An 11,906-nucleotide genomic window follows, 5' to 3' on the forward strand; every position below is an offset into this window, starting at 1 on the left:
TGAACTGTGACATACTGTAAAACAATTTCAAGTTGCTCCACGAAGATTATTGCTTAACCTTTTTATCCCACTGCTGGAAACTGACAACACAGCATTCTCATGTGAAATTACCATCTCAACAATTTGTGACTGAGAGTTATCTACCTGCTCTCTCGGCCGTTTAAATGGTGCGGTTGTTAAATCTTGACCCTCTGGTTTTAGGCGGAAGATGACAGCTCTGCAATAGACTTAGAGAAGCACCTGGGCCAGGTTGAGAGGCCTTTTAAGGAAAACGTCACCAGGTATGAGGCTCTTATACTGTTTAGTTTAGATTGTAGGATTGGTGCAGAAATGGTTCACAAGGAAGCTTCAGAAAGATGTCTCTTTTTGTTCTATTTGACTGCCAGTTTTTTAAAATTATTATATTGTACAAAAACATTTAAAGACCTGTAGTTATTTTAATGAACTAAAGTAAACTTTCTGTTTTCTGTCTTGGTTTGATTAGCACAGACAGTAAGTGAAACAGTCTAAGTCCTCTTTTCCCAGTTATCTGTCTATCTGTGTGTCTTCCTGCAGACAGGGCCTGGCTGACTATTTGGAAGGCTATCACAGTCAAGTAAACATCTGCCTACAAAATGAGGTACAGGAGGTTCATCTTCATGAGTGGAAAGTGAAAGGAAAGGGTGGAAAATTATTCCGATGATTTCCAAGTCTTTAGTTTGGAAACATAAAAGAACAGTTGAGAAAGTTGCTTTTGCACTGTGAACTGCTTGTCTGTTTCTCAGGGGGTTGTTGTTCATCAGATAAATTTATTAAAATGTTTAATCCTGCTCAAAACCTTTTAGAAGCTAATATCTCTGCACTGCTGCCAGTGCTGTTCAATGAGTCTGGGTCATGGGAGGCTTCGACAGCACCTCTCCACATTAAGACATGTTTTGGAGCAGATTTCTACAACAAAAATATTTGAAAATAGTTGTACATGGTAGTGCTGAACGCACACAGCTACTGGGAGGGTTACCACTTAACATGCTCTGTATCTCTGTATTCAGAGTACCCAGTATAAGACGGTAGACCGGGTGGTGCAGACTGTCAAGAACCTGTGCTGTGCTCTGGATGAGGTGGAGACCCAGGCCATCACAGAGGCTGTGAAAAGACTGCGACACTCCGTCAATTTACCTAGGACACGCTCACCCAAGGTGGACTCTTGTTACATACTGTACACACAGTACAGCCATCATAGTGCTATTTACATCTCCAGACATCTTTCTAAGATCAGCATGCTTTTCTTTCTAGATGGGGTCATCTGGTCAGTCATCAGATGGTGAGTTCTGTACATACACACAATCACAATCCATCTCCACCCATTCATCTAGACTTTGTTGCCCCACACAATAAAAATGGACAGTGTTTTGATATATATTTCCTTGTATGTCCTTATTGGCACTATCCGAGCACACTGGTGGCCAGTGTTTGGGAGTGGCAGCATGTGTGTCAGTGTAGTGTAAAGATGCACCTTAGACAGAATTGCTGAATGTCTAAAGTTTTGTTTTCTTACATCATTTTTTTTTATTAGTATAAATCCAACCCCAACTGTTACCATGATATCTCTTGGATTTCACACTGATCCCTACTTGCCCTTGACAGGTTATGCCAGTCCTGTGGAGGAGTGTGTGGCCTCACTAACGCAGGCTGTCTACAATCTGGCCAAGCTTTACTTGCGCTCCTTCTGTCCTCCCTCCGCCTCCTTCTGCTCGTGTCCATTGCCCCAGGCTGCAGAAGGGGAAGCTGCGGAGGGGACGAGCAGCAAAGAAGCTTCTGGAACCACAGACCACCTTCAGTTCACTCTGTTTACTTTGCACGGCATCCCAGGCAGCTGGGTCAGCAGGTAAACAGGATGAACGCACAACTAATGCTAAGCAAGTCACTAAACTGTGGGATGGCTGGGAAAGAATATTTGTGCAGTCCACCTAAGTTATTTCAGGGTTTGTTATACTTGTATTCAACTGTAGAACTTCCCATCATTATTTTAATGATACCCAAAAATACATTGACAGCATTTTGTTTCACCTTTGATATAGTGCTCATGGCACAGTACAATAGATCATACTTTATGCAGTATAAGTGTCCTGTTTGTAAATTTGTTGTACAAAACAGGACAGTGAGAGAATTTAGTGCCTTGAAAAATAGGACATAGGCCTGCTGTGACTCTGTCTCCATAGTTTATGATTCTTCTTCAGAGCAATAAATTAGTAGTCATAAAGAGTGTACAAGCACATGAAGCTTGTAGTTGGATGTATATTGCACCAAATCTTGCCTAGACACTCTGTTAAATAGTGTTCATACTTGAAATACTCTATTCTTTGCTGCAGGATAATTAAGACCTTTATTCATGTATTTGTTCTTGCGTGATCACCCACTTGCACAGTAGTATTAGTGCCACCCACATTTCATTTAATTGTTCTTATGCAAGATGAGGTCAGAGATGAAGACAGAAGGCGGGTAGAAGGTAGTTCAGAATTATAATTACTGTGTTTTCAAAGTACATACAATGTGCAGGAACAGAATAAGTAAATTCATAAGTAACAATATGAGTTTGTCTCTTGAATAAACTTGTATGATAACCTTTTATTGGTAAGCAGCCAGGACAAAACACAGTCGTAGCAGGTAGTCTTGTTTTCTTCTACTAAACAAAGGGCTCCGGTGATGCTCCTTGTGTCTTACGTTTTCATACCAGTGTCCAGTTTCACCCTGACTTTTATCTCCTGTGGCTGTCTGGTGCAGAACTGAACCAGATTTTCCATTCCTAGCTCTGTCACACATCAGTGACCAGGATCAGTGCATTTCTGACAAGCCCTTCCACAACTTAACAGTCTTGATCTCAAATGAGGCCTTGTACAGGGAAACACATTTCCTCACTGTGCGTATGACAATAAACCCTTGACCTTTTGTAAGTTTGGAACATGTGAAAATGTTTTTGAAGCTCTTACTGTTAAATTGCTCAGTCTTAAAGTCTTGGTAAGATAGTGTTTCTTAAGACTGTACAGCCTTTCCCAACAGCTATTTTAAGCCTGCACCAAACATTGCTGCCGTGATGGTCATTCCAAAAACACCTCCAAAATATTTAGCTTCCCAAGGCCAGAGGGAAGCATGGAGTGGAGTATTTCCTGGCCCAGACGAGTAGATTGGATATCAGTTGGGTTGTGGTGTTAATATAATGACCCTTTTTTCTTGTCTGAATGATTGGCATTGTTGTGGATAGTGTGTCATCCATCTGGAGCCTCAGTAGATGCCACAGCATTGCCAGCATATTGAGACAGCAGGACTAGTGATGGAGCTGCCAACACAGATGGTACTGAGCAGTGGATCAAGCCTGTAACTGGCATCCTCGTGTTTTAACTCTGATAAAAACAGAGGTTAATTTTGGATATGTTGATGAAACTAAGTGCTGGACATGACTGACTCATCACATTTGAAAATATAAGTCCTTTTTGTCTCAAATGAGGCCTTGTTTATGACCTTTCTGTAGGTCCACCGATGCTTTTCCTGTTACAGCAATCCAAATGGTTGCTGTGCTATTTTACATACAGTATCTTTTTATGGCTGTATTGTAGCAACTTACCAACAGCAGCTAACATCAGGGTTCTACTAGAACTTTTCATAAACTGTAGATTGTGCTCAATTAAAGATAAATGGAGAAAAACTATTTATTGTTTGTATTGTTTCAGTTATGAGAAGTACTTCCTGATGTGTTCCCTCACGCACAATGGCAAGAACTTGTTTAAACCAGTCCAGTCCAAGAGAGTGGGCACATACAAAAGCTTTTTCTACCACATCAAATGGGACGAGCTGTGAGTGACTACCTTGTCTTTATTCCTCACCTCCATTAGCTGTTTGAAATGTCCCTAACGGCAATAATGTTCTGTTTCTACTGTCCCATGCTTGTCTCTTTCAGCATCAGCTTCCCCATTGCAATAGCTGTGCTCCCACTGGAGTCCGTTCTTAGCCTGGCTCTGTTCGGGGTGCTGAATCAGAATGCCAGCGGCTCCCCAGACTCCAACAAACAGAGGAAATCTCCAGAGCTGCTGGGCAAAGTCTCTATGCCGCTCTTTGATTTCAGAAGGTGAGGGGGAGAGAAGCAGCTGGTAGTGGCTGTACACAGTGTTTTGTGTATTTTATATTTGTCTTTTCAGACTTTTTGTTAACAAACAGGAATGAATAATAATCTCATAGCTTTTGGAACAATATTGTAGCTGTGGAAGTGGAATGACCATATACATGTTTCTGCCACATTTCTGTGAGAAATGCTGTCTGTAAGATAGTTTACTCTGGTTATTTGAGTGTTTTGTTGTTGTTGTTGTTGACTGTGTGTTAGGGTGCTGGCTGGGGGCAGCAGGTTGCTCTGTCTGTGGACATCTGCCCAGGGAGCTGCCACTGCTGCCGGCTCTACAGGCAGCCGCAAGAGGGTACCCACAGAGAGAATAGTTCTACAGGTCGGTGGTGGTGCTAGCAGCATATGTCCTAGTAGCATTAGTATATGTAGTAGTTTTAGTACTAGTAGTGGCCATGGTGCATTAATTGTAGCAGTTGTACTACAATTCATAGTCAGTGTAGCATTGACACATTTAGGACTTATAATGAGCTTAACAGTTAACAGTAACGGAGACAGTTTTGGAGTAATAGTAGAAGTGTATGCAGTCATAGTGTAATAGTTTTAGTGCTGACAAACTTAATTGGAGCAGCCATAAGAGTCATAGTACAGGTACCACAAGTAATACTGTAATGTCAGTACCTTGTATTTTTGCTTTCAGCTTAGTTTTTATTGTCTGGTTCTAGTGTTTGTGAAGAAGTGCCTTTTTGAATTTAAAGTTACTACAGAGGAATAGCCTGATCCCGACTTTGGTATCTGTGTTACCATCAGGTGGACTTCCCCAACTCACCGGTGGATGTTTTATATGTGGCACCCAAGGAAGCCCCCAGCCCAGAGCCCAGCACACTGGAGGAGTTGGACCCAGACCTCCGACGCAAACTGGAGAAAATCTGCAGTCGAGCTTCAAATTTTGGGTAAGAGAACATCCCTCAGGTTTTCAAAGCTATAGCGGCGAGAATGTGATGCCCAGATGTTTGTCTGAGAGTAGGTCATAAACATTTCTAACAATTCACCTGTTCGGCCTTTTCTGCTGTCACTTCTAAAAATTTGTAAGGGAAATTTTGGTTTTTGAAAGCACTGATATCAGTTAATATTCCTAATCTTGCTGAGCCTGTGATTCTTGTACAAACACAGGAGGCTTATATTGAAAGGTGTGTAGATTTTCTATGCTAAATATATGTTTCCACATTATAATTGTAGTCCATTGTTATCCACTGCTGGTCAGGCTTGTTGTAGAGTTGTAGTACTTTGTGCTGTGAGACTATTTAAAACAAGCACAGTGACAGTATTTCTAGTTAAATTTATCCCCTGCTGCTGACAGCTTTTTGGCTGTTTCTCAGACCACCCGAAATCTGCTGGACTTACTAGATTAAGGAAGAGATTTTTAAAAATGCCGCTGACTTGGCCGGACACAGTTCCCAATAAACGCCTGTTCTCTTCCAGCTGCTCAAGCCCAGCTAAATGCTCACTTATGCCTGCTGCCAGCCAAATCCCTTCCACATTGCCAACATCCACGAGCCTCAGCTGGCACTTTAACACTGAAGCCTGTCTCACTGGGCTCTCACTGCCTGCTCTCTGTCCTGCCCATTCATTTCTCCAGCTTTTGTGGGCACAAACTTGTGGAGCTGCAGTTTCTTTTATCTGTCTGTGTTTTTATCTGTTTTATCTTTTAATCTCTCTGTGTTGTTTTAGTGTGAGAAATCATCAGTTTCTGAATTAATTTTTATTCCTATCATCAGGGCCAGGAACAGACCAACAACTCTGGAAACTAGAAATCCAAATGATGTAGGAATTTCTTTTCAGGGTCTTTAGTTAATGTACAAAAAACGTCACATCTGATCAACAGTGTTAAATCATTTTTCTGTTTCCTTCTGTGGTTTTGTGAGTTTCCAGTGTAATGTGACTATGAAGTCTCGTGATAGGATCTTTTCCTCGTTGTCTGTTTTAAACATTATAGTTGGTCCTGCAAACCAAACTCCACTTTGAGACCATTTATGTTGCAACCCAAAAAACAAAACTGACAAATCTGAGTTGCTTAGAATGATAGATAAATCTTGTAAGTACCATCCAATACATGTTCTGTCTGTTTTTGCCTTATCTCCAGGCTGAAGCGGACAGAACACCAGATCCTATGGGACCATCGGCTCCACTGTCGGAGGGACCACCCCAGCAGCCTGCCCAAGGTGCTGGCCAGCACACCCAGCTGGGACTGGGCCCGCATGGCTCACATCCACTCTTTGCTGCACCACTGGCCTCCTCTGCCCCCTGTCACTGCGCTGGAGCTGCTCGACTCAAAGTGCGCACTGTGCTCCATATTTATGCTCAGTTTCTCTCTGTGGCACCACAGGTCCATAAGAAATCTGTCATGATTTAAAAAAATAAATCTAAATTTGTTTGAAGAATTTATATTGTTTTTCATGTTTGTTTTTCTTAAACTAAAGTTGGTATTTAGCATTGAATTGCTTGCTGTCTTATCATTAAATTATAACTTTGTTTTTAATCTGCTCAGTACTTTTAGATATTAAAATATAAATGTGTTTTTAAATGAGATTTTGTACTGGTTAGTTTGTGATGGTCAGAGTGATGCTGCCAAAACCAGCACAAAGAATTTTCTGTACTGTACAAATCTTAGTTTCTGGATGGCTTGTTATTAATTTTGTGTGTGTGTGTGTGTGTGTGTGTGTGTGCGTGTTTAGATTTGCAGATAGAGAGGTGAGAGGTGTGGCTGTCAGTTGGATTGAGAAGAGCAGTGATGATGAGCTAGCTGGATACCTGCCACAGCTAGTACAGGTAAAATACACACGTGCGTGTGCACTTTAAATCTGATCACATAGTTCTTCATCCACACACTCGCTCATTCACTTATTACTCACCTTGTTTTTGTCATGTATTCACTTCAGTTCACTCAAAGTTTCTCCATCCATCATTCTTAGTCACTTTTTTCTTTCATCCCTTACCAGGCATTAAAGTTTGAGTGTCACTTAAAGAATGCCCTCGTCATGTTCCTGCTGTCCAGAGCTCAAGGCAACATCAACATCGCCCACTACCTCTACTGGTGAGTCAGCTGTCAGTTGTTTTCCAAACAAGCAACTGAAAGTAAAGTTTGCTCGAAGTGTGCCTGGTAGATGCTGAAGTAAATAAACTGGCTTCCAGAACATGTGGGGTAAAATGGTATTGTAAGAAGTGGTGAGCAATTGGTGTAATTGTAATCTTTTCAGTGTTTTTATATTTTTCATGTGTTTACATTGCTTTTTAAAGCACCTTTTCCAGACCTGAGCTTTTTTTAAGTGTTGAGGTACCTTATCTTTTTAAAATGATCTCACTGCTGATGCTCTGTGTAGTAATAGCATGTTACCTGTTGAATCAAGGTCCCTGCCTCACTTGCTGCTGAGTTGGAATCAGCATTTCTGCCAGGAAAAATTTGTATTTTTTTAATGGTGTTAAGCCCATTGATGCTGGTCACAAAACAGGCATAAGGAAAAGCTGGTGTCCAGAATGAAAGTGCCCTTTATATTTTGACTGTTGTGTGTAAATGGCTGCAGGCTGCTAAAAGACGCTGTCCAGGATCCTGCCTGGGGACGGCGATATGAGCGGGTGCTTGGTGCCCTGCTCTGTCTTTGTGGAGCCAAGCTGAGGGCAGAGCTGGAGAAACAAACACACCTGGTCACTCTGCTGGGAGTTGTGGCCGAGAGGGTCAGACAGGCCGGGGGATCCACACGGCAGGTTAGTGTGTGTGACTATAATGCTGTGTACTATGCTCAGTTGTGTGTGAGCATAATATTGTGTGTGTGTGTGTGTGTGTGTGTGTGTGTGTGTGTTCAGGTCGCACTGCAGGAGGGCCTTGAAAATATCCAGAACTTTTTCCAGAGGAATAGCTGCCGACTGCCCCTCAGCCCCAGTCTGGTGGCCAAGGAGCTAAATACTAAGGTAACACACGTGCAAGCCGTTAATATTAAGAAGATGTCGTGACCAAAATCTCACATATACCTTATGTACAAAGGATTAACTGTAGTGAATTCAGCAGTAACATTAAATATGAATTCATGGAGAACAGGAAAACGAGAAGAGCTGAAACTGAATCGTTGGTCAGCACACAGAAAAAAAAAACATAATTACCACATAAAATGTCTGCAATTTGGACAACAGAGGGAGTGAGCTCATTAAAGGATGGTTTTGCTAAAACATAAGCCACATACTTTGACAAATTTTACAGATATTGATCACACATAAAGAGATACTTTATGTGGTACACATTGAACATCATTCCATATGTGGCAGCACTGTTGTTGCTTCAATCTGTACCATGATTAGCAACAGCTGCATAGTCTCAAAGTAAAGTGCATTAGAAACAACAGGTGAGAGCTGCACACGGTCAGAAACAAACCCAGCATCCTCTAGTTTAGCAGCTTGTATAACTCAGGCTTTAGAAGAGTTATAGTTTAAACAGCAACTAAATATATACCCAAATTACACTTGATAATAATGCATCCCTTGTCCCAGATACAATGTCTCTAAGTATTTCTGGCTTCATCAGCATGTCTGTGTTGAGCAAATATAAATCTCTCTCTAGGTTCTACTGGACACTTGGTTCCAAAATAACCATTTTCATTCTGTTTGAGTAATTAAATGTGCCATTTTTGAAGAAGCATAATGATGGCAAACTGTATATGGTTTTAGCTAGGTGAGGCAAAACAAGTCACTTTAAAAACATATCCAAAGATTTACCAGAGAGACCAGGGAGCAATAGAGAAAGATGTGATTAGATCATTTTGTATTGCAAAATCTAACATAACAGTGTGATGTAATGAAGAGGTCATGTGCTCTGTGTGTGTGTGTGTGTGTGTGTGTGTGTGTGTGTGTGTGTGTAGGCCTGCTCCTACTTCAACTCTAACGCAGTTCCCCTCAAGCTGGCTCTGGTCAACGCTGACCCACTGGGAGAAGAGATCAATGTTATGTTCAAGGTATTGTATGTACACACCCACATGCACATTATGGAGACTGCTAAAAATAAAGCTTAGGAACAGCTGTCAGTATTTCAAACAATACCTGTGAACTGGTTCTTGTGTATGTTTCCTTCATGCTTTATTAGTTTAAGCTAGGGAGTTGTCAGGTACATCACTGTTGCTTACATGCCTCTCATCTGAACACTTTGCACCTTCGTGGCTGAAATGAAATGCAAGCGGTGATAAGATCAGTGCAGTGCCTTAGTGTTGTCTGTCTGTTTGTGTATCAGGTTGGAGAAGACCTGAGGCAGGACATGTTGGCTCTTCAGATGATCCGCATCATGGACCGCATCTGGCTGCAGGAGGGGCTTGACCTCCGCATTGTCAACTTCAAATGCATCTCCACCGGAAAGGACAGAGGTAACGGACAAACTCACCAACTTTTATATATACCTCCCCTAATAAACACACAGACCCTCTGGAAACACTACACTACAAACTTCATGGTACAAATGGGTCTGAATCTTTGACTCTATTAAAAATATGGACAATGCGTCACCACTTCCTTACACTATGCAAATGTGAAGTCAAAACATCATCAATACAGAAGCTGCCATCTTGGAGTTTTGCAATCAGATTCTGAACAGTAGTACACAAGCAGCTGAATGACATATCACAGAAATCACCTCTGGGAAAAAGTTTGCTTGATTTGTACTTTGAGTTTTTAGTGTGTCTCTTGTCACATGCACTAACATGGAAAGGGTGGGATTTATGTCCTGTACTACAACCAGCCACCAGTGGCTTTACTTCTAGGAGCTTTCATGACATCCATATTTACAGTATACTGTATACAGTCAATAGTCTGAGCTAAGCAAATGGAAATATAACAGTTTAAGCTCTTTGCTGAAATAGTTCATTGTAGTGAGATGACACAGGCAGAAATGAGTTTGGAGTCCTGTTGTGTAGTCAGTTTGTAGTCTAAAGCAACTTATTTCAAACCCTTTTTGGTTCACTTGACATATTCTGACCTTTCGTGGCACTACAACATCATATCACGTCATACAGAGCTGACTGTCATGTGCCTGCATTGTTTAAATAAAAGTTGCAATGTGTGTTTAGGCATGGTTGAGCTGGTTCCATCCTCCGATACACTGAGAAAGATCCAGGTGGAGTACGGCGTTACCGGATCCTTTAAGGACAAACCGCTGGCAGAGTGGCTCCGCAAGTACAACCCTGCTGAGGATGAGTATGAGAAGGTACACATAAAGGATGTGCTTGCATCAGGGAACATTGCCTTTGTGTTTATTGCACATTACAGTCAAAAAATCTACTGTACAAAGTTTGACCCTGACCCACTTTGTCACCTTATGCCACTCTGGAAAGTCTTAATTCCAGGGTTACTTAAACCTGCTCTAAAGCAGGGAATATATCTTTTCCCTGTGGTCAGAAACTTCATTTCCTTCTCAAGCATTTGGCCTTTTGCCCTCCCTACACTGCACCATGGTAGTACCTGCTATGTAGTTAGCCCAACGATAGCTAAAGCATGTGTTTGACACTTTCTCTCTTCTTTTTCTTTCCAGGCATCAGAGAATTTCATCTATTCATGTGCAGGATGCTGTGTCGCAACCTATGTATTGGGCATCTGCGATCGCCACAATGACAACATCATGCTGCGCTCCACTGGTCACATGTTCCACATCGACTTTGGCAAGTTCCTGGGCCATGCCCAGATGTTTGGCAGCTTCAAAAGGTGAAAATCACATTTGGTCTCTAGCAGAGCATATGAGCAGAGTGAAGCAGTGAGAATCTCCTCTCATCGTGCTTGAGTAACTTCATTGAAGTGTTTAGACACTTTGTAGTAACTTGGTTAAGGCTGCCTCTGTGGTAGCTTCAGTGCCCTTTCACTTTCTTGGTCCAGATTTTTTCAGCAATTTAATTGAATACTTTGGATCCATAAACTGTGAGAAGCTGACTTTAAATTTTTTTTCTTCCTGTCCTTTCCCATCAGGGACCGAGCGCCATTCGTTCTGACCTCTGACATGGCGTACGTCATCAATGGAGGCGAGCGTCCCACCAGTCGCTTCCAGCTATTTGTAGATTTGTGCTGCCAGGCCTACAACCTCATCCGCAAGCACTCCGGGCTCTTCCTAAACCTGCTGTCGCTGGTGAGGCAGAACACACACTCACATATAAACCATATAGACAGGTAGAGTATAGATACAATAACACACCGCGTATTTATGCGCACAGTTGCATTAGGAATACATACAGTGGGGCAAATAAGTATTTGATACACCACCGATTTTTCAGGTTTTCCCACTTACAGAGAATGAAAGATCTGTAATTTTCATCGTAGGTACACCTCAACTGTGAGAGACAGAATCTACAAAGAAATTCCAGTAAATCACATTGTTAGAATTTTAAATAATTTATTTCCATTTTATTGCATGAAATAAGTATTTGATACAATAGAAAAATATAACTTAATATTTGGTACCGAAACCTTTGTTTACAGTTACAGAGGTCAGATGTTTCCTGTAGTTGTTGACCAGGTTTGCACAAACTGCAGCAGAGATTTTGGCCCACTCCTCCATACAGGTCTTCTCCAGATCTTTCAGGTTTTGGGGCTGTCGCTGGGCAACACGGAGTTTCAGCTCCCTCTATAGATTTTCTATTGGGTTCAGGTCTGGAGACTGGCTAGGCCACTCCAGGACCTTGAAATGCTTCTTACAGAGCCACTGCTTAGTTGCCCTGGCTGTGTGTTTGGGGTCATTGTCATGCTGGAAAACCCAGCCACGACCCATCTTCAATGCTCTTACTGAGGGAAGGAGGTTGTT

At 41.9% G+C, this 11,906-nt stretch overlaps 1 protein-coding gene across 3 annotated transcripts in view; it reads left to right on the forward strand.

Annotated features, from left to right (window-relative positions):
• pik3c2a (phosphatidylinositol-4-phosphate 3-kinase, catalytic subunit type 2 alpha) overlaps positions 1-11,906 on the forward strand; it is a 37,834-nt gene that overhangs the window by 19,407 nt on the left and 6,521 nt on the right. For all 3 annotated transcript variants that reach the window (XM_020593546.1, XM_020593547.1, XM_020593549.1), the window contains exons 7-25: positions 202-281; positions 556-619; positions 1,029-1,175; positions 1,273-1,300; positions 1,624-1,864; positions 3,705-3,827; positions 3,932-4,099; positions 4,352-4,469; positions 4,898-5,040; positions 6,231-6,422; positions 6,823-6,916; positions 7,087-7,181; positions 7,669-7,849; positions 7,949-8,053; positions 8,995-9,087; positions 9,360-9,489; positions 10,189-10,325; positions 10,650-10,819; positions 11,078-11,234. In XM_020593546.1, coding sequence (XP_020449202.1) covers positions 202-281; positions 556-619; positions 1,029-1,175; positions 1,273-1,300; positions 1,624-1,864; positions 3,705-3,827; positions 3,932-4,099; positions 4,352-4,469; positions 4,898-5,040; positions 6,231-6,422; positions 6,823-6,916; positions 7,087-7,181; positions 7,669-7,849; positions 7,949-8,053; positions 8,995-9,087; positions 9,360-9,489; positions 10,189-10,325; positions 10,650-10,819; positions 11,078-11,234 — 2,466 coding nt within the window. The remainder of the gene's footprint in view (positions 1-201; positions 282-555; positions 620-1,028; positions 1,176-1,272; positions 1,301-1,623; positions 1,865-3,704; positions 3,828-3,931; positions 4,100-4,351; positions 4,470-4,897; positions 5,041-6,230; positions 6,423-6,822; positions 6,917-7,086; positions 7,182-7,668; positions 7,850-7,948; positions 8,054-8,994; positions 9,088-9,359; positions 9,490-10,188; positions 10,326-10,649; positions 10,820-11,077; positions 11,235-11,906) is intronic.

Source organism: Monopterus albus, unplaced genomic scaffold (genome assembly GCF_001952655.1).
Source record: "Monopterus albus unplaced genomic scaffold, M_albus_1.0 scaffold19.1, whole genome shotgun sequence".
Lineage (NCBI taxonomy): Eukaryota > Metazoa > Chordata > Actinopteri > Synbranchiformes > Synbranchidae > Monopterus > Monopterus albus.